This window comes from Microplitis demolitor, chromosome 10 (assembly GCF_026212275.2).
Source record: "Microplitis demolitor isolate Queensland-Clemson2020A chromosome 10, iyMicDemo2.1a, whole genome shotgun sequence".
Lineage (NCBI taxonomy): Eukaryota > Metazoa > Arthropoda > Insecta > Hymenoptera > Braconidae > Microplitis > Microplitis demolitor.
This window is the reverse complement of record NC_068554.1, coordinates 9,683,507-9,707,354: the sequence shown is the minus strand read 5'-3', so window position 1 is coordinate 9,707,354 and position 23,848 is coordinate 9,683,507. Positions and strand designations below refer to the sequence as shown.

The 23,848-nt window shown below is 32.1% G+C and overlaps 3 protein-coding genes across 3 annotated transcripts; all 3 read left to right on the top strand.

Moving 5' to 3' along the window:
• The first annotated feature begins 4,214 nt into the window (after positions 1 to 4,214).
• Positions 4,215 to 8,468, top strand: LOC106693789 (uncharacterized). Its single transcript, XM_053742627.1, has 4 exons — positions 4,215 to 4,989; positions 5,050 to 5,338; positions 7,169 to 7,590; positions 8,380 to 8,468. The coding sequence occupies exons 1-4, from the start codon at positions 4,215 to 4,217 to the stop codon at positions 8,466 to 8,468; spliced, it is 1,575 nt and encodes a 524-aa protein (XP_053598602.1).
• A 9,343-nt stretch (positions 8,469 to 17,811) lies between these two features.
• On the top strand, positions 17,812 to 20,160 carry LOC103576508 (uncharacterized). The gene has a single exon (XM_014441787.2). The coding sequence runs from the start codon at positions 17,812 to 17,814 to the stop codon at positions 20,158 to 20,160; it is 2,349 nt and encodes a 782-aa protein (XP_014297273.2).
• Positions 20,161 to 20,271: 111 nt separating this feature from the next.
• LOC128668828 (uncharacterized) lies at positions 20,272 to 21,954 on the top strand. Its single transcript, XM_053742625.1, has 3 exons — positions 20,272 to 20,654; positions 20,724 to 21,601; positions 21,662 to 21,954. Exons 1-3 carry the CDS (start codon positions 20,272 to 20,274, stop codon positions 21,952 to 21,954), a joined length of 1,554 nt encoding a protein of 517 aa, XP_053598600.1.
• The last annotated feature ends 1,894 nt before the right edge of the window (positions 21,955 to 23,848 follow it).

The window sequence follows — 23,848 nt, the reverse complement described above, 5'->3', positions numbered from 1 at the left end:
AGATTCAAATTGGTGAATCTGAAGTGAGTGTGTGTGCAGGCATATCAATCCATTGGGGTAAGTTCATTATTATAATATTTTGTAAAATTAAATCTGTCAATATACTACACATGTTTTTTTTTGTATACATTTGTCTTTTCATTTACTGTCCTTTTCTGTGGCATTCGAGTGCTGGTAATTTAAGTCATAGTAACTTTAAAGTAAGACAGAGAAAGAACACGGTCTTCTCGAGGGCCCATATTAATCGACCCAATATCCCTCTCACTTCGAAAATCCCTGACCTACCCTAACGCCACGCAGGTCATTGAACGGGACCGTCTATAGTACATCCGCTCGGTACAAATAGACAAATAAGTTGTAAAGTGACACGAAATTATAACATTCTTATATCAGCCACGTGATTGTAATTCCTTGGTTGAATGACAGAATAAAAATAATTTCATACATTAATCTATTAATTAATAATCGGTGCTTAAATCCCTATATTCTCACACTAACCACGTGAGGTTCAATCGAACTCCTTGGCTGAGTTATAGAAAGGGGAAAATCGGCATTCTGATATTAAAGAATAGATTTTAAATTACCCTTTCGCCCGTCGCCTTCACTCACTTCGATCGTGACACATTCAAAGCCAAATTTTATACCAAAAATTGAGGAATACGGTATGCTTACAGGTGTTGAAAAAGTTATGGATACTTTTAGCTTGAATGCCGGATATTTACTTTATAAATGTACTAATAATCTTATAGAACAATACTTCGCACTTGTATCTAAGAACATTACTGGTAAAAGAAATAACTATTTTAGTAGAAGTGGATATCATGATAGAGTAAACCCATCTGCTATTGATCAGATTTCAGGAACGCCTGTGACTAAAATTTATACTTACAGTAAAAATTATGTGCTGAAAATATTATCAAATTAGAAAAAGAACACACCTTACAAAGACTTCGCAATAAAAAATGTCGTGAAGCCAACAAAAATAAAAATAAACGTCCACGACGTTTTCAAGGTGCTAATGGAGATTATGGTCCTAATGCAGCTCAACCCGATTTAGTTCATGTCGACCAGGCACTTTATCAACAAAGAAAAGAAGATCATCATGAAAAGCTTCGTAATCGACAAACCGATCGTCTAAATCTTGAAATGAAAACAAGGGAAGAAATAATTTATGGCCAATCTCACCCTTTCGAAACAGATATGATTCCTTCTTTTCTGTTTGGTAAAATTTGCCGAATGGGAGAAACATCATCTTGTATACCTGTTGTAACAAACATTATTAATCTACTTATATTTTCTGAAAGTACACTTGAATATATGCTAAGTCTTAGAGCAAAAGCTCTTAAAGACTTGGAATTGGAAATTGAAAATAAAATTTCATATTGTGGTATTTTTATGTCTAATGATGAAAGATGCTTCTATTCAAATGCCAAACCAGGTGGGACTATTGGAGATGATTCCATAGTTGTGGTTTGTAGTATCTCAGAAAACGAAGAAACATGTGTTGATGAAGCATTAAATAGCAACAGAAACTTAAAAAATTTATTTTCAATGAAATTTCCTGGGCAAGTTAATACAACTCACTCAATGTATTATAATATTCAAGGACAGCTTCATGTTTGTGACAAACAATTTTGTCATTTTGCTGTTTACACACCAAAAGTCTAAAACTAGCTGAATTAATTGAGAAAGATGATGTGTTTTAGAATATTCACATGAAAGAAAAGCTGGAGAGGTTTTATTACGAAGCTTTAATCGATGAGATTATTGACAGTAGAATAGAGTGGAATATGCAAATACGTGAAGCTCAATTTACTATTGAAGCAAGAAATAATGAAGCTCAAAAAAGTGCTGCGAAATTAGATCGAAAAGCTCAAAAGCAGTCGCAGCCACAGCAAAAAGAGCAGCGACAGCAAAAACGATTGTCACGAAAACAACAGCAGTAAGAATCCAAAATATTTAGAAATTCTTCTGTGCATGAATATGATGAAGAATTCATTGAATCCTATCGTAGAGTAGTTTTGGGACAATCAGATTATGAATATATGGTTGATATTTTGACTAATGGCAATTACTTGGATGATATCACCATATCTTCATTTCTATTCTTACTTGAAGATAAAGGTTTTTCTATTCAATTCCCTATCACAATTTTGAATCCTCTTAACCCATCAAGGTCGAACAATGATTTACGAGTCATTGGTGGACATCAAAGCAACCAGCATTGGTGTTGTTTATACTTCGATGGGCAGACTGTTATAATTTACGACAATATAAATTTAGTAGATTTCTCCAAAATGTCTGAGGTTGAGAAAAATTATATAAAAACATGATATCCGAAACAAGTTAAACAGAATCGAGTAATTTTTAAGCAAGTTACTCATTAACCTGATGGGAGTACATGTGGAGTATATGCTTCTGCATACACCACAACAGTTGCATTAGGAGGGGATCCAGCTGCTTTTGATTACTCACAAAATGCAGCCGTGATGCGGCAACACATGTATTATCGAGTAATTTCTGCAATGCAATTAGTACAATTCTCTTCTTCTGAACAAAATTAAAATGTTATCTTGGTAAAAACTGTCAATTCATTTTAATTTTTTCATACTACAATAGTTACCTGTGTTATCTTAGCGAGTATTGAAAATAATCACTTTAGTATTATAGATACTAACGATGCAAGATAAAAACAGTTGCTATCTAAAATTACAAAAACCAATATATGCACTGTAATAATTAATATAAAACGTAGTAAATTATTTTTCCGTTTAATGAACTGTTTAGGATTGCCCTCTAAAATCAACCGTTCACTAAATTTTTTATCACTTACAGGTAGATAAGATATATAAAAAAATATTAGAGCGTAGAACGCGACTTAAAAGCCTTACTGATGAGTCCTGAAAATCGCGTTGATATTAGATTAACTTATTACACTCGCATCTCATATAAAGTCACAGATAAAATATAAATACGAAAATGGATGTTGCTAATTATAAATGTGTACTTACAGTAAACAACAATAATATTAAATCACTTAGGTTGATTAGTGTGTTACCAGAATCTAATAGTAAAATATTATTAGAAAAAAAAATGCATGGCAATTAATTTATGACGAACATAAATTTTACTTCACTCTTAGTAATTATATTTGGCAAATATTTCAATTTTCCTGTGACTATCAGAGTGTGATTACGTGAATATTCAATCACGTACTAAAAACATAAGTGGTATAATGCAGAACGTGAATACCCACGAAAATCGAATTGCTTATTTATTGGAATATTCGCGTTCCGGACGAAACCTAACAACAAAATGTAAATAAAATGTCATTTGTTTCTACATCATTATTCTCCAAGCCTCAACGTACTCTGAGTTAGTGAATAATATATATATATATACATATAAGCGAAATACCACTGACTCATCACCAGATCTCCGAAACTATTTGACCGATTCATTTAAAATTTGGCATAGGTACTCCTTTTCCACTGTAGATGAAAGATAAGAAGGGATTTTGCGCAATTCCTGGCCAAAATGGATTTTTCGATAACCATCACGTATGCTACCCCCTCCCCCCAACGTTGCCGTGGTAACCGTTGCCATGGTTACCGTTGCCATGGTTATCGTTGCCATGGTTACCATTGCCATGGTTACCGTTGCCATGGTTACTGTTACTATGGTTATCAAGGTGGTTACCATGGTAACCGTTGTTATAATAACTGTCAAAATGAATAAATTCTAATAACAAATTCAGTTGTCAATTAAATTCAGAGGAATCTTTAGAATAAAAGTAGAAAGATATTAAATACTAATATTCTATAAATAATCTACAGTATTATTTTATATAATGTTAGGCAAATATATTTTGATTTCAAATTTTCTACTAGGTCAATTCAGTCTAAACTATTGGTTAGTTAATCATTTTTATCACTGATAAGTTAACCGAAGAAGTGATAAAAAGTGTTCCGATACTGAATAAAGAACAGAAAGAAGCATATGAATCTATATTGAATAGTGTCGTTTCTGATTCTGGACGATTGTTCTTCCTTGATGCTCCTGGTGGAACGGGAAAAACATTCTTAATTAATTTGTTGCTTGCGAAAATTAGAAGTGAAAAAAGTATTGCTATTGCTGTTGCTTCTTCAGGAATTGCGGCTACTTAAATTGACGGAGGCAAAACAGCTCACTCGACATTTAAATTACCTCATGAAATGAATCATTCTGATAATATTCTATGCAATATTTCTAAGCAGAGTTATATGGCTCACGTTATCAGAGAAGCAAAACTGATAGTATGGGATGAATGCACTATGGCTCACAAAAATGTTATTGAAGCTCTCAACAGAACTCTTAAGGATATAAGAAATAGTGACCGAATAATGGGTGGAATAACTGTTGTTTTAGCTAGTGACTTCAGACAAACTTTACCTGTTGTACCACGAGGTACACGTGCAGATGAAGTCAAAGCCTGTCTCAAATCCTCAGTTTTATGGCCTCATGTTAACGTACTGTCTTTGAAAATTAATATGCGCGTTCATATACAACATGATTTGAGAGCAGAAGAATTTTCAAAGTTACTCATTGATATAGGGAATGGACAAATTTCAGAAGTTGACGGACGAATAAGTATTCCGGATAACCTAGGTGATATTGTTGATGATTTAACTACATTAACTGATAAAATATACCCAGATATCAATAAAATTGGAGTTAATTGCTCTTCATGGCTAAAAGAAAGAGCTATTCTGACTCCAACGAATGATTCAGCGAATAGCATTAACAACTATCTTATAGAAAAGCTATCAACTAATCAGATGAAGTATAAATCTATTGATACAGTCGTAGAAGTTGATGATGCTGTCCATTATCCTGTCGAGTTCTTACATACACTCAATCCACCCGGAATACCATCTCATATTCTCAATCTTAAAATTGGAGCACCAATAATGTTACTGCGCAATTTGAATCCTCCAAAACTATGTAACGGTATCAGACTACAAGTGAAAAATTTACATAAAAATATTATTGAAGCTACAATTTTAACAGGTAAACATGAAGGAGAAGTCGTATTTATTCCAAGAATTCCTTTGGTTCCATCTGACTACCATTTCAACTTCAAACGTCTACAATTTCCTGTTAGGGTTTGCTATGCTATGACTATCAATAAAGCGCAGGGGCAGAGTTTAAAATTAGCTGGTGTAGATTTGAGACATGATTGTTTTTCTCATGGTCAGTTTTACGTGGCATGCTCAAGAGTCAGTTCACCGGACAACTTGATTATTCTTCAACCAGAGAAAAAGACGAAAAACATTGTTTACAAGGAAGTTTTAAGTTTGTAACTGTATAAAACTGTTAATTTTATTCATTGATAAGTATTGAGTGATTGTTATATTTTTGTTCATTATGAGAAATAAATTTTTGTAAAAAGTTAAAACTTAATTTTTTTTTGTTGTGTATGCCTCCTGGGGATCTCGCAACGTTAAATAACGGGGACGCATTCCAATACACAGTACCTCATGGGTGATGCGGAAATCTGTGAATGACAAATGCATTGACTGGTACTATTTTTCCTGACTAAAAATTTTAAAAATTCACTTCATTTATCGATAAGAAAATATACATTTTGTATTTAATATAAGAAATAAAGATTAAAATTAATAGTGTGCCCAGCGAAGCGGGCGGGTGGCTGCTAGTATATATATATATATATATATATATATGTACATTTAATTAATTAATGTAACGGGACGGTTAAGTCCTCCTTTTGTTTGACGGGAGGTTTCCATTCTTATGGAAATAGAAAAGTGCAATGCGGAACCACTTAATGTTAATATTAAGAGCTCTAATTTTCACAGGCGTCTTTTCTTAGCTAAATGAAACTTTTGAATCTGTTTACGAGAAAAATAAAATTTGTTATTTTTTGAATCACCCTAATATTGATTCACCGTATAAACATGTACACGTGATGAAATCCGGAAATTATGTTTACGTTTAGTTTGTCAATTCACTATTGTTTCAAGCTTCATTACTTTTATTCTGTTAGTTGTACGAAGAAAACACTAAGGAGCTTTTCTGTAGAGAATTTAATTTCCTGCAAGACCACGTACCTTGATTTTCGGAAAAAAAATTTTTGAATACTTATATATATACAAAACGAAAAAAAATTTGTTACATGCCCAAGTCAAAAAACAAATTCTAGTATGAACCTAAAAATCCTACGTGAGGTATTTGAGGGTAAAGTTCGACTTTTGGGATTGAGAACTGTGTGGGAAGTAATTCCGGTTTAGGCATTAACGTTGTAATTACGGGCGATTTTACATAATTGAGGGATTCACTGGTATAAAAAAAAAAATTTCCGGGGACCTAAAAATCATCATAATATAAAAAATTTTTCTGCACCAGATTTAGGTCTCAATTTCTCAAATGACATAACCTATGTAGGTTCCCTCACTTTTTTTCGTAAGAAATAAATACTTTAGACTGAGAATCTCAAAAAAATTGACCCAAAAATAAATAATTAATTACAAATTTGCAGAAACATTATCGAAACCTTTACAAAGTATAACAAATTAAAATGAGTATTTATTTTCATTGATATCTATTAAAAAAAAAATATAATGGTTACTATGAGAAAATAGTTATCTGAATAAAAATTCAGTATACCTTTTTTCAATCAAAATACAAAAATTTATTGAGGACAAAATGTTTGATATTGTATTCTATATTATTTAGGAAGCTTAAAAAAAATTTTTTTTGAGACCTATTAAAAGTTTGCCCAAAAATATATAAAAACGAATAATACTAACAATAAATAAATGAATTTATTTTATTTGACACATAAATTTTTGTAAATACTCAGATTTTTTCTCTTCAACTCGAAAATTTTCTAAGTCTAGAAGATGGAAATTTATTTTTTGAGGATTTTGAAAGCTTCGTTAGAATTTGAAACCGATGAAGAGCTCGCATTTGGACCTCATAATTCTCACCGAGGATTTAGAGTGCCAATATCGTATCATTTTTCGTCCGGTAAATAAAAGATCAAAGAATAGAATTTTTTGAGGTCCAAACTAGAATTTGTTTTTTGACTCGGGTGTAATTCAAATGAGAAAATTAATATTCATTGAGTTCTTAGTAGGATTGAGCTTTCGAGTATCTTTTTGAGCAGTTTGACACCTGAAAAGTACTGCCTATTCGTCGGTGAATATTTATTGATGAATCCTCCTCATCAAGAGTTTTTAATACGCGAGTTCGGTTTATCACCCAATACTTACTCCGATTGGAGTTCTTTCATCAGAGAAGTATGGGAGTATTTGGTGATTGAAAATTCTGATGAAAAAATTGGAGGTCGAGGAAAAATTGTGGAGATAGATAAAGCTAAGTTCGGCAAGCGGAAATATAATCGTGGAAGAGTCATTGATGGTGAGTGGATATTTAGCGGAATTGAACGTGAAACCAATAAAGTGTTTATGGAGACTGTTCCTGACCGCACCCAAAAAACACTTTTAGAGGTCATTAAGCGTAAAATTCGTCCACATACCACTATCATCTCTGATTGCTGGCGTGCTTATGATTGCTTGGAAGACGAAGGTAATTAATTTCATATACTATATATCTTCAAGAATTTTTTGATGAACTTTGAATTGAAAAAATGGAACAGTGTTTCAGTTAATATGTGTTGTAATTTGTGTTGGAATTCATAATGAAGTTTGAAAAGTTAAAATTTTCAAATTTTCTAGAAAGTATTTACAGTAATTTGTTCCATTTTTTCACTCTAAATTTCATCATGAATCTCTTGAAGAAATGCTCTATTTTTTCTGGATATTTGTGATGCAATTTCGATTATTAGAGTGGAGGCAATTGTTGGGAAATTATTACTTTTAAATTTTTAACTTCCCGCTAGAAATATCGAAGATTTTTTGAAAACCAGGAAGTTATTGGTTTCACCACCGTACGTGACGTTATTTCCTAAAATGTGTTTTTAAGCTCAAAGAAGAAATGTCACAACAGGCTACATAACGATTGCTTCGCATTTGAAATTAGCGGGAAGTTGAAGGAATAGCTTTTAGGGTCGATCGTTATACTCATTTTTATTTTCAAATATTGGGAAGCTTCGCCCCTGGGCCCCACCCGGGCTTTACCCCTAGACCCCACCAAAACTTCACCCCTACGCCACATCGAAACTTCACCCCTATACCGCATCGAAACTTTACAATATTGGTATTTACCAATCAGAAAATTTGCCATTCTATCAATTACAATAGAATGACATAATTTTTCATACAAATTTCTAAGAAAATTAATAGTGAAAGAATTTTTTTATTTTACTCGCAATATTATTTTTCACTAATTATTAATATCTCTCTGTATTTATTACAGGTTTCAAACATCTTAAAGTTAATCACTCATTAAATTTTGTGAACCCGGAAGAAGAAGAAGTTATTCTCGACGATCCAAAAATTTTATGAGAGTATTGTAGATACCCACGCAAATTAAATTGGATTTTTTTGAGATTAATTTATTGTGTATTTATATTATTCATAATAAACTAAATTTATTATTTATTTCCTATCTGAATAATTTGATTGAAATATACGATGAAAATCAAAAATTTATTTTTTGACTTTTCAATCGCCAAAATCATTATGAAATTGAATTTTTTAGGTATTGATTTAATTTTTACCATAAATCCGCCGAAGAGTAGAACAAAATGAAAAAAAAAAAAATTTCGGATATCTTTATTTTTCGATTTTTTATAGCCAAAAAACAGTGGATCCCCAATTTATGAGATTAGCAAAACAGTGAAAACGCTGTAAAAAATTTTCTAATTCAGTTATTCAACTATTTTTTTTCAAACTATTCTATTACCAATGCGCAACAAGAAAAAAAATAGAAATTATAAAAAAAAATCGGTCTGTCGGTTGACCCTGCGGGCCACCCCCAAAACTTCCCGCTGTTTTCGACCTCAAAGAGCTCGAAAACATTAGTGTAGATATATTTTCGAGCTCTTCGAGCTCGAAAATGCTATCACATGCAATTGTTTTTTTATGATCTTTTCAAGCTCCAACAAAATACTTGTTATGCTGAAGTTTGAAAATTTAAGAATCGAAAATCATCCATGAAGCGGTTTTTAAAATTTAGTTCCTGATTTTGTTCAGTAAAATAAGTGTATTGAGGCAGAAACCAATGTCGGGGATCAAAATCAAGATTTAAATAAATTTTGACTCATGTCAGAAACAATAAAATATGAAATATCCGATAAAAATATTAAAAACTACGTTTTATCGATTTTTTTGTTGATAATATGATTTCAACTAAAAACCAAGTTCGATGACATTATATGATTGAAAGAAACCATAAAAAAGATGACTTGGTATGATATCAGTCACATTTTAGTACGTTATATTCTGATTTATTCGGAAAAAATAACATAAAATGTTATTTTTTTAACTTTTCAACGCCGATATCTTTTGAACTAATCAATCGATTATGATAGTTGACGTTGCAATCGGCGCGTTTTATTGAGTTCTAGAGCAGATTGAAATTTGAAATCGATCGCGTCAGTCGTTTCGAAAATATTTATAAAAAACCGTTTTTCACCATTTCTTTCTCCCGCGATAACTCTCGAACGAATTATCCAATTTTGATGTTTGAGGTGGCAATCGACGCGTTTTATTGAGTTCTAGAGCTGATTAGATTTTGAAGCCGATCGTATAAGTCGTTTTTGAGAAATCAATAAAAAACTAAAAAAAAAATTTTTTTTTTTTTTCGTAATTCGCCAATATTTTCGAGTCTATTCGATCAAATAATCTGAAATTTTCAGGAAAGTTGAAGGCTAACAAGCTCTTTCGATTGCCACCTCAACCATCCAAATCGATTCATTAGTTCAAAAGTTACAAAGAGTTTACATACATACACACACACACACACACACACACACACACACACACACACATACACACACTCGGACATCATTCTGAAAATAGTCAGAATAGCTTCCTAGGACCTCAAAACGTCGACATCTGATAAATACTCGATTTTCGAAAATCGGGGTGAAAACAATAACTTCCCGAAATTTTTGAAAATCGTCGATTTTCATAGCGGGAAGTTAAAAAAAGGTTTTAATGCTCAAATATTTGATTGAAAATCGAAAATTTAATTTTTTGACAATTCAATCGCCAAAATTTTTATGAACTTGAATTTTTTGGGTATTGATTTGATTTTTTTCATAAATCCGCCGAAGAGTAGAACAAAATGAAAAAAAAAATTGGTGAAAAACTCTATTTTTCGATTTTTTATAGCCAAAAAACAGGGGAGCCCCACTTCTATATAATAACCAGGACTTGAAATAAATAAATTATTTTATTAAAACATAATAATAAAAAAACACATATATTAGAAAAAATATCATTTGCCGTTAATCATTAGAAATTACGGCACATCGTATTGTTTATAATTGTCGTGTAAGTGAAAGTGAGAGACCAAGTAGAAGTAACAGAGTAAGTAAACGTGAGAACGAGAGTAACGCGGTTTCTAATTGTTGAATCGTGGATACTGTTCACCGTTTTTAATTACCACATCACAGGGCTAAGCTGTTACTCTGGTCGTCCTTAAATTACCTTTTTAAGGGCGCAACTGGAAGGATTAAACGGTCTTCCAGAACCGGTTCTTAATACTCAGGGTCGGTGTAAACTTTAATTGTCAGAGGCGGACAAGGAAGGATAATTTTATAAATAAACTAGATTTATTTATTATCACAATATTCACTTTTATTAATTCACAACCTTGTAATTCAAACCTTATAATTTTCACAACTTATAACCTTTGACCTTAAACCTTATAACTTTAGACCTTACAACTTATACCTTATACTTTATACCTTATAACTATTATACCTTTTGACCTTTAGACCTTATAACTTTTGATCATATAAAATTCTACCAATTACCTTTGGCGACTTAATTTACTTAAACTACGTAGCCACTACCTTGGCATCACACACACTCTCACACTTGATTAAAATCATTGCCAACGACCTTTGGACTTACAATTTAAAATCGGTTACCTCCTGAATTATTTATTAACTATACTATTAATTTTAAAATCATTTTCTATACACGCACGCGCACTCGAGTCCCCTGGACTTTTACTCACACATGCTGATTTTAAAATTACTATTCCCGCCACACTCTTAATAAATAAATTAATTAATTTTTGGACAAGAATTAATTAATTAATTCATTCATTTTAATTTAACTCTTTTCCAACAACTAAACATTAATTCTGCATTATAATACTAATCTAACTTTCACTTGATTAACATTTTAAGTTTTGGTCAGTAAAATCTCATCTCCGTTTTCATTACTCGACACTCGACTTCTAACTTTAAAATTTTTCTTTTGTATTGAGTATATTTCATTATAATCTTATTAACGAATTACAATTATTAATTTTATTTATTAATTACTCTAATTTAATTTTTTTAATTAACCTTAATTTGTCACAACGCGGACTAGAACATGAAAATTCTGGCTTGTGTTCTTCACAATCGGTCTAGAATTTTCTACGACGTATATAATTCCGGCGATGGTCTTGAATTATAAGACGACGCCCTGGACCCGGCAATTAGGCCTGGATCCGGTTAGACTACCGTCTGGCTTAATTTTTATTAATTAATTTTATGACTAATTAATTATTGACTATAGGCCTAGTCGCGGATTACCCCCACGAACGACTAAGTATTTATTCAATTAAATTAATATTCTGGCTTCGGCCTAAAATAATTAATTTAATTAATACCTGATTCTTTCACTGATGTGGTTTCTCCGTCCTCGTCAGGTTCTCTCGTTGCCGTCTCGTCCGTCTCGTCGAGTCCCTTGTCTCGCCTTCCTGGAGCGCCGTACTCTCCTCTCGTAATGTCGTTTTTTCTCCGTATATATGTCTCGTTCACCTGCTTTTTCGATTAATTAGTAAAGTATCTAAAGATACCGGCTAATGGCCTGGTATCAATAATAAATATATATGTAATCGCTTGGTTTCACAAAAGAATCCAAGTCTATAATTTAATTAATTACCTGAATAACGAAGAGCGTCTTAGTTGTTCGGCGTCTTGTCCGGTTGTGTGTCTCGGCCTGAGTTTTCTATTCACTTATAACTGTACACCCACTCGACCGAATTCGGACACTTCCGGAAACTTCGACACCCCTACTTATCACTAAGTGGGACTGACAGACAAGCCCCTACGATTTCCGCTCGGGACGACAGTCGCACTCTACCTCGGATAACCCTGGGGTAGTAATAGATTATATCGACCGTGCGCATGATAGAAAATCATGGCAACTGAGCGCGGAAAATTCAAAATTCCCTGTTACAACGATTTATGTCGGATAAAGACAGCAGTCTAATAACTAGGCGATTTTATTCAAAATTAGTAAAAGAGTATTAATCATATAAAAAAAAAAAAAAAAAAATTAGAAACATAAATAAATTATATTAAACCGGTAGACAAATTTCTTTTCTTTTTACATCAGGACTATTGGTAAATTTTTTTTTCTTCTGGTCAAATTATGATGAAACTAACATAAAATAAATACATAATTTAGTTGCTGCGAATGGTAAGAAATAATTTACCGATAAACTTTAAATAGCCAATAATAAATTTAAAGTCGGGAAAAATATTTTCTTTGAAAAAAATAATTTTTTTTTAATTATAATTTGAAAAAAAAATTATTTTGTAAAAAAACTTTTGATTCGCAATTAAAAGTTTTTTTTTATAGTTTCAATAGAATACTCTCGGGATAATAGTAAAAGTATAACATGCTGAGCTCAAATACGTTTGTTGGTAATATATAATGCCAAAATATCTGCGAAAATAACAATTCCAATGTCTGTTATAAGCTCACTATTGGTAATATATTAGCTTTACATGAATATCGGCATTAATATAGGCGTATATATATATATATTGTAACATGATGGAAAATTCGACATCGACTCGTGGTTTGAATTTATTTCAAATAAGAAATAGTTACCGGATGAGCAAATGCTAGTGACATCTAGAATAAAAAATTTTGACTTTAACTGAGCCATCGATCGACCGCATGGATTGAAACGTGAGATCCGGACTAGACACCGTACTGAACGGTCACGTTGTACGATTCGAGAAATTCGACCCGACCAAACGAACAATTTTGATTACGACTCTTGAACAACGTGGATTTTGTTCTATAAGAACAATCCGAGTGATTAACGAACAAGTCATTGCGCTAAGTAAGTTTTTTTTTAACAAATAACCGCCGTCGTGAACAAGCGAATAAGCCGAAGCCTCGGCACGAGAACTGATCAAGTGTACGACCGATTGATTTGGTTTTATGAACAAGTGCAACGCGATTTGTGGAAATAATAATTAAATTAATGATTGATTGTACGTCCTAACTGTATGATAGTGAAATTTCACGCGTTACCGAAATAAAATATTATTTTATATTTTATTTTATTCCAATCGAGCAATTCCGAGAATTACGGATTATCTCCTTCTCATTCGTTGCGGCAGCCGAGTGCGTAAATACTCAATAGCTCTAGGTCATATAAATTATTAAACAACTGAAATCTTAAAATTCCATCAAAATTTAATGCACGGTTAAATATTGTTGTCACCAAGGGTACAGCTCGCCATTTCTGATTACCATTTATGTAAGATGAATGTAGCAGTCTAATCAGTGTAGTCAATTTTATTTAAAATTATTAAGAAGTATTCATAAAAAAAAAAAAAAAAAAAAAAATTAAAAAAAATTGAGACGATAGGAAAATTATTTTTTTGCCGCGGGACTTGAAATAAATATTTTGTTTATTCAAAACTAATAATAAAAGAGTTTACATATATTAAAAAAAAAAAATTATTTCTCGTTAATGATTAGAAATTACCGCGCATCGTATTGTTTATTATGAGTGTCGTATAAGTGGAAGTGAGAGACGGAGTAGAAGTGATAGAGTAAGTGGACGTGAAGATGAGAGTGAACGCGGTTCCTAATTGTTGTCATCGTGGGTATAGTCCGCCATTTTTGATAACTATTTATGTGAGCTAAATATAGCAGTCTAATCAGTGTAGACGATTTTATTTAAAATTAGTAAAAAGTATTCATAATATAAAAAAAAAAAAATTTTTTTTAAAAATTGAGGCGGTAGGAAAATTTTTTTTTGCCGCGGGACTTGAAATAAATACCTTTTTCATTCGAAACTAATAATAAAAGAGTTTACATATATTTAAAAAAAAATTTATTTGTTGTTAATGATTAGAAATTACCGCGCATCGCATTGTATATTATGAGTGTCGTATAAGTGGAAGTGAGAGACCGAGTAGGAGTGATAGAGTAAGTAGACGTGAAGACGAGAGTGAACGTGGTTGCTAATTGTTGATATCGCGGGTTTGGTTCACCATCTTGGATTACTATGTATGTCAGATAAAAATAGCTGTCTAATAAACAAAACGATTTTTTTCAAAATTCGAAAAAAGTACTAATCATATTAAGAAAAAAAATAAAATCGAAATGTGTCAGCGGTAGAATTGTTTTTCTTTTTGCATTAAGACTCGTGTTGAATTTTTCTTTTTTTTATCAAATTATGATGAAACTTACATATAATAAAATCAAAATTTAGTCGCTATGAGCATACTATTTGTGACATATAAACTGTACATGTATATAGACATTAATATAAGCATATATAAATATATATATATATATATATATATATACATATATATATATATATATCTTCTATATACATATAAGCGAAATACCACTGACTCATCACCAGATCTCCGAAACTATTCGACCGATTCATTTAAAATTTGGCATTGGTACTCCTTTTTCACTGTAGATGAGAGATAAGAAGAGTTGCCATGGTTACTGTTACTATGGTTATCAAGGTGGTTACCATGGTAACCGTTGCTATAATAACTGTCAAAATGAATAAATTGTAATAACAAATTCAGTTGTCAATTAAATTCAGAGAAATCATTAGAATAAAAGTAGAAAGATATTAAATACTAATATTCTATAAATCATCTACAGTATTATTTTATATAATGTTAAGTAAATATATTTTGATTTCAAATTTTCTACTAGGTCGATTCAGTCTAAACTATTGGTTAGTTAATCATTTCTCTTCTGAAAGTTACAGGTCAAAATTAACCCATAATTGTAAGATTCTAAAATGGTTTAAAAAAGTAATATTATAAAAAAAAAATATAAAAACGGTTGGCCTTAAAGGTCATCCCTGCAACTTCCCGTAAATTTTATATTTAAGCGCTCAAAATTGTACTTACTCCGAGCTCAAAAATCTGGTAAAAGTTTAATATAACATTATTTCTTAAATTCTAAAACCAAAATACTTTTGAATGAATTAACCGATTTTTACGCGATTGGTGGCATTCGACGCAGTTTTTCAGGCCTCATAAAGAGTCTTTGAGTTTTAATCGATCGAAGTATGAATTTCGATATAATTCAGAAAAAACATTTTTTTCTGTTTTTTTTTTTTCGACAACGATAACTCATAAAAGAATGAATCGATTGTGACCGGGCTAGCGGCGATCGACGTGGTTTCTTGATGTTGAGAGCTGATTAGTTTTTGGAATTGATCAGTAGTCGTTTAAAAGTAATTCTATAAAAACCACATTTAAAAAATTTTTTTTTTTGTAGTATTTTTGAGATTTCTCAAAATATACCGGTTCGAATCGGTATAAATTGTATTTAAAATCTAAGTTTGGTTGAACCCTTTCGGATGGCACCAACCGAGATCAAATCGGTCGAGCCGTTCAAAAGTTATAAGAGGTTTACATACGGCCACACACACACACACACACACACACACACACACACACACACACACACACACACACACACACACACACACACACACACACACATAAAGATATACGGACATCACTGCGGAAACATTCGGGGAGACTTCCTAGGACCTCAAAACGTCAACATCCGTTTAAAGCTCGATTTTCTAAAAAAGGAGTAAAATTAATAACTTCCCGATTTTTCAGCGGGATGTTAAAAATGTTGTGTGAAGTACGCGATTAACTTTGAATTGAAGACTTGAACATAAAACGATAATAAAACTATTAGAGATCGGAAAGAGTATATCAAATAATAATAATTATTCAATTTTATTTATTTCAAACACACTTTCTATAAGTTAATGAATCTTAGATTATTAATAATCATAAAATGGTATTTGACGCAATTTATTGTAAATAATTCATTTGTGATTACTAATAATTATTAGTAATCGAAAATGAATTATAACTATAATGATATTGAAGTTGGCTTTAGATAAATGAATTATATTATGATATGCTTGAGAGAATAAATGAATAAATGTCAAAAATAAATCGCTGTCACGATATTTACAAAGAAAAATTTTAATAATTAAAAAAATTTTGGTATTTATACGTATTCGACGCTAATTTAAATAATTAAGATATCCATTCTTTATTATGGTTACTTCAATAGAGTATATGTCAATTATATTTTATTTATTGTTTTTAATTCAAGTAAGTCTTCATGAAATTTTTTTTATCATTTTTTCTAAAGTTTCCAGTTGGTAAGTGTTTATTTAAATTTATCAAAAAATTTTTTATTACTTTACTAATTCTGATTTTATCAATTTACATGAAAATTTAAATTTTACATTTAATGCGATTATAGTTTTTAATTACGAACTTCTGTTAATTTTCAATTCAGTAAATTTAATTTTTTTTAAAGTATATTTTAAAATAAACACAGTATTTTATTATCGATAAATATTTAAAGTATAACTGAAAAAATTATTTAATATATATTCATCATAATGGATGTAGAATATATTTTGATAGATGGAATACTTACTCCTTTTAATGTTATAAAAATTAATGGTGATGGAGCATGTTTATTTTCTTCTTTATCTTCACTGGTTTACGGTAATGTATTAATGGCTAATAAAATGAGAAATATTATTGTTTCTCATGTCATTAACAACTGGGATAGATTTAAATCTTATACTGTTATGTCATCTGGCGAGAAGTCTGATTCAGTAGGTTTATACTTTACCGAAATGTCTAAACGAAACACATATGGATCTATATGTGAAATTATGGCAGCCGCAGAGATATTTCCATATCGGTTTGAAGTGTATCAAGGTGATTGCATTATAGCTTCCGTTGGTGAAACAATTCGAGGTGTAAAAAGGTTACGTTTTACGGGGCATGATAATAATTGTCACTACGATGTTTATCTTTCGGTGCTTGCATCAAAAATTACAGTTAATAACTATATAAGTGGGGGTAGTGTAAAACAAAATGGAGAAAATGTGTCATTTTCGGTGCCTAAAAATCAAGAAAATGTGTCAATGAGTTTTTTATCGTATAAATTAATTCCTAACGTTGCTTCATCGTGTTTAAATTTAAATAGTGATAATTATGATAAACAAAGTGATGAAAATGTATCATTTTTAGTGCCTCAAACTTAAGAAAATATATTAGCGGAAGTTTTACTACCTCAATTAATTCCTAACGTTGAATTACAAAGTTCAAGTGAATCAGTTATTAATGATGTGAATCCCTTTCAATCAAATGGGAGAAAAAAAAGGAGGAAAAGAGTTAACTATACAATTAGAAAGAGACAATTGCGACAAGCCACTTTAAATTACACTCATCGTAATCCTGATGTACATAGAAAGGCGACAAAAAAATACGCTTCTAATAACCCTCATGTTAGTCGTGCAGCTACAACTAAGTACAACGAGAAACGATTACAAATTAAATCAATGTCTTGGACTTTGAAAGCTTTATCTGGCCTTAGTTATGAACCGAGTATTGACTATCAAAATGATAAAATTGTAAATCTTGGGCATCGATTACCCTGTTCTTGGTGTCGTGCTTTGAAATGGAAGGATGAGGCTGAAGGAATGTGCTGTAGTGGTGGTAAAGTTCAGCTTCCTACTCTTCAACGCTACCCAGAGCCTTTACATAGTCTTTTAACTCATCAGCACCCAATCTCAGAACATTTTCTTTCTTCTCTTCGAAAGTATAATGGGTGCTTTCAAATGACGTCTTTTGGATCAAAAGAGGTAAAGGAGGGTAGTTTTATGCCAACATTTAAAGTGCAGGGACAAGTCTACCATAGGATAGGAAGCCTTATGGTAGAAAATAATCAACAACCATCATTTCTCCAAATATACTTTGTTGGTGATGATAATCGTGAAAGAGATATTCGTTGTGGGATCTGTCCTGGTATTAAGCCAGAGTTAATTCACCAACTTCAAAATTTGCTTCATGAACACCATCAATACATTAAAGATTTTAAGGTTGCTATTGAATCAGTTCCTAAGAATAAGAAAGAGTTTCAGGTTATAATTAATGCTGATAAAAAGCCTTCGGGTGAACATCGAGGTCGTTTCAATGCTCAAATGGCTAAAGAAGTAGCAGTTATCATCGTTGGACAAAATTTTGAAAAGAGAGATATCATCATGAACAGCAGAGACGATAAGTTAAAGCGAATCAGTGGAATCCATCGCGCGTATGATACTTTACAATATCCTCTGATGTTCTGTCGTGGAAATGATGGCTATCACATTAATATTCCTAAGCGTGATGAAAAAACTAAGCGTCCTCTAACTAAGACCGTGTCAGCTTCTGAGTTTTACAGTTATAGAATAATGAAGCGTAATGGAGAAGAAAATCATTTACTTTTATTTCGCACTCTATTAAATCAATTTTTGGTTGATATGTATGCGAAAATTAAAACTGAACGACTTAATTGGATTCGTAACCATCAAACAAACTTACGAAGTGAAGAATACGTTCACCTTAAAGACGCTTTAACGAAAACCGACAGTCAGATAACAGAAGTAGGTAAAATGGTTGTGCTGCCATCTTCTTTTACTGGTGGGCCACGATACATGCATGAACGAACTCAAGATGCTATGACTTATGTACGTCATTTCGGACGTCCAGACTTATTTATTACGTTCACTTGCAATCCAAAATGGAAAGAAATTGAAGAGCTTTTAGTTCAAGGCCAAAAATCTCACGATAGACATGACTTAATAGTAAGAATTTTTCACGTGAAAATTAAGCATATGATGAATCTTCTGACAAAAGGTTGCATTTTTGGCAAAACGAAGTGTCATATGCATACTGTGGAATGGCAGAAACGTGGACTTCCTCACATTCATATCCTTCTGTGGTTAGAAGAAAAGCTGAGACTAGAATCTATTGATAAGGTAATTAGTGCTGAACTGCCTAATCAAGATCAAGATCAAGAACTCTATGAAATAATAAAAACAATTATGATTCACGGTCCATGTTGTTCTTTTAATAGAAATTCTCCCTGTATGGTGGATGGTTCATGCACGAAAAAATATCCAAAACATTTTATAAAGGAAACCCAAACAGGAGAAGATAGATATCCTAAATATCGTCGGCGATCTCCTGAAGATGGTGGAGTAACAACAATAGTAAATGGAATTAATATAGACAATCGATGGGTGGTACCGTATAACCCTGTCCTGTGTCGTACATTCAAAGCTCATATAAATGTTGAAGTTTGCAACTCAGTGAAATCAATTAAATATATTTTTAAGTATATAAATAAGGGATCTGATCAAGCAGCATTCACTGTTGGAGTTCTTGATGAAGTGACAAAGTATGAAGCAGGACGATACATTAGCACTTCTGAGGCAGTTTGGCGAATACTGAGTTTTCCTATCCACGAGAGATTCCCTCCAGTTATGCATCTTGCTGTACATTTAGAAAATGGTCAACGAGTTTTTTTTAATGAAAATAATATACTCAATCAGATCAACAATTCCAAAACAACACTTATGGCTTTTTTTGAACTCTGTAAAGTGGACAATTTTGCGAAAAAATTATTATATTGTGAAGTTCCAGCTTATTATGTCTGGAGAAAACACCAGTTTCACAGAAGAAAACAAGGAAAAATTGTGCCAGGTTATTTAGGTATAAAAAAAGATCATGTTTTAGGCAGAGTATATACTGTCCATCCTACCAATACTGAATGTTATTACCTCCGTCTTCTTTTGCATGAAGTTCGCGGTCCAGAGTCATTTACGGCTTTAAGAACTATAAAAGATGTAATCTATCCTACATTTTAAGAAGCTTGCAGAGTAATGGGATTGCTCGAAGACGATGCTCATTGAGATCAAACTTTAGCAGAAGTCTCAATTTCTGATTCATCTTACAAAATACGTGAATTGTTTGCTGTTATGTTAGTTTTTTGCCAAGTTGGAAATCCGATTAAATTATGGGATAAATATCGAGATAATTTCACGGACGATATTAAAAGACGAATGAGTAGGAATCGCGAAAACTCTGAGTTAGATGTTGATATTGTTTACAATCAATGTTTGATTAATCTTGAAGATATGGTCATTGCTATGTCAGGTAAGACTCTTTTACAATTTGGTCTCACTTCACCATCTCGAGAACAAGAATCTGGTATTATTAATCAACAATATTTAAATGAATTAGCTTATGACACTGATAAGTTAACCGAAGAAGTGATAAAAAGTGTTCCGATACTGAATAAAGAACAGACAGAAGCATATGAATCTATATTGAATAGTGTCGTTTCTGATTCTGGACGATTGTTCTTCCTTGATGCTCCTGGTGGAACGGGATAAACATTCTTGATTAATTTGTTGCTTGCGAAAATTAGAAGTGAAAAAAGTATTGCTATTGCTGTTGCTTCTTCAGGAATTGCGGCTACTTTAATTGACGGAGGCAAAAAATCTCACTCGACATTTAAATTACCTCTTGAAATGAATCATTCTGATAATATTCTATGCAATATTTCTAAGCAGAGTTATATGGCTCACGTTATCAGAGAAGCAAAACTGATAGTATGGGATGAATGCACTATGGCTCACAAAAATGTTATTGAAGCTCTCAACAGAACTCTTAAGGATATAAGAAATAGTGACCGAATAATGGGTGGAATAACTGTTGTTTTAGCTAGTGACTTCAGACAAACTTTACCTGTTGTACCACGAGGTACACGTGCAGATGAAGTCAAAGCCTGTCTCAAATCCTCAGTTTTATGGCCTCATGTTAACGTACTGTCTTTGAAAATTAATATGCGCGTTCATATACAACATGATTTGAGAGCAGAAGAATTTTCAAAGTTACTCATTGATATAGGGAATGGACAAATTTCAGAAGTTGACGGACGAATAAGTATTCCGGATAACCTAGGTGATATTGTTGATGATTTAACTACATTAACTGATAAAATATACCCAGATATCAATAAAATTGGAGTTAATTGCTCTTCATGGCTAAAAGAAAGAGCTATTCTGACTCCAACGAATGATTCAGCGAATAGCATTAACAACTATCTTATAGAAAAGCTATCAACTAATCAGATGAAGTATAAATCTATTGATACAGTCGTAGAAGTTGATGATGCTGTCCATTATCCTGTCGAGTTCTTACATACACTCAATCCACCCGGAATACCATCTCATATTCTCAATCTTAAAATTGGAGCACCAATAATGTTACTGCGCAATTTGAATCCTCCAAAACTATGTAACGGTATCAGACTACAAGTGAAAAATTTACATAAAAATATTATTGAAGCTACAATTTTAACAGGTAAACATGAAGGAGAAGTCGTATTTATTCCAAGAATTCCTTTGGTTCCATCTGACTACCATTTCAACTTCAAACGTCTACAATTTCCTGTTAGGGTTTGCTATGCTATGACTATCAATAAAGCGCAGGGGCAGAGTTTAAAATTAGCTGGTGTAGATTTGAGACATGATTGTTTTTCTCATGGTCAGTTTTACGTGGCATGCTCAAGAGTCAGTTCACCGGACAACTTGATTATTCTTCAACCAGAGAAAAAGACGAAAAACATTGTTTACAAGGAAGTTTTAAGTTTGTAACTGTATAAAACTGTTAATTTTATTCATTGATAAGTATTGAGTGATTGTTATATTTTTGTTCATTATGAGAAATAAATTTTTGTAAAAAGTTAAAACTTAATTTTTTTTTTGTTGTGTATGCCTCCTGGGGATCCCGCAACGTTAAATAACGGGAACGCATTCCAATACACAGTACCTCATGGGTGATGCGGAAATCTGTGAATGACAAATGCATTGACTGGTACTATTTTTCCTGACTAAAAATTTTAAAAATTCACTTCATTTATCGATAAGAAAATATACATTTTGTATTTAATATAAGAAATAAAGATTAAAATTAATAGTGTGCCCAGCGAAGCGGGCGGGTGGCTGCTAGTATATATATATATATATATATATATACATATATATATATATATATACATATATATATATATATATATACATATATATATATATATATATACATATATATATATATATATACATATATATATATATATATTTTTATCTATAACAGTTCCATAGGGATGGAAACAAATGAAAATATTCGCGTTCGCTGGCCGCTCGATCGTTCATTTGTGTTAGTCGATACTTACAAGACGGAGGCGCGTGCTTAAGTTCTCTAATAATTAGTGATTTTGAATAAACATTCGTTAGGCGCGATAAATTCTCTGACATGGAAATCAACAAAAGGTGCGCAAATACTCAATAGCTTTATGTTCGACTAGGAATCGAGTAGGTTCGGCTCCTGGATCATTTCCATCAACGCCGGACAATGGATCAACTTTTACTACTAGTGGTAGTATACAGCCGAATGTTGCTGTCCAGTGTCCTGTAGTTCGGGTTCCTGTAGACTTTCCAGTAACTTCTTACGGGGTACCTTATTAGCTACACCACCCTCAGATACTTTTGGAAGTGCTTCCTTGATAGCCAGAGTTTAGGATCAGAAAGTTGGTGTACCTGAGTTGTGATTAACTTGATGACAAGTTGTCGACAACTTTCAGCTTGGGTAACTGTTGACTACAAGTTGCACTGAGACTTGGCCACAATCTACCCCCACAACCTGTCACCAAGTTTCTGAGCAACTTGTAGATAAGTTGTTGGCAATAGTTACACAAGCTGAAAATTGTCAACAAGTTTCTCGGAAAGTTGCCGTCAATTTATGAAAATGCCAACTTTGCGGTCAACTTGGCTATCTGGGAATTCGTCCGCTCACGAAGAACATAAAATAATCGGAATTACTATCTAGTTATGGCAACATTTTCTAGCATCAATAGATAATAGTGAATGCATACAGGATTGTAGCAGTTATTATAAATATAGTGAATGTTTCAATCTAGATGATTTATACCGTCATCGAGATAGTATTCACTACTATCTATTCTTGGTCGAAAATTTTTCCATAACTAGATAGTCATTCCTTTTATTTAATTTTCTCCGTACTACTAAGTTCCAGAAGATGAAGAAAAGACTTCGTCTAATGGATAAAACAACTAAAACGCTTATAAATAATTGTTAGCTTAATTCAACAAAGAGGGACAGACAAATCAGCAACGTCAAACAAATCAGCAAGGGCAATATTTAATAGCGCCTGCTTATCAACCTGTCATGAAATATCCTAGGCCATATCACCAATCAGCAACGAGTTTGCAAATTTCTGTGCCTCAATATCAAGCTTCGCCGTATAATCGTAAACCGATATTCTAGAACATTTTCTTTAACAAGCTAGTAAAACTAACGTACGTGGGTCTCATATTGACGTTAATTAGACGACAATTAGTTTAATAAGTAAACATAGTCCTTATAATTATTTTATAAAATAATATTAACAATAAATTGTGAACATGACTCTAAATTGTAACAATATTCTCATAATTCTCTCAGTTCTTAAATCGTTTTTTAATCAAAACAG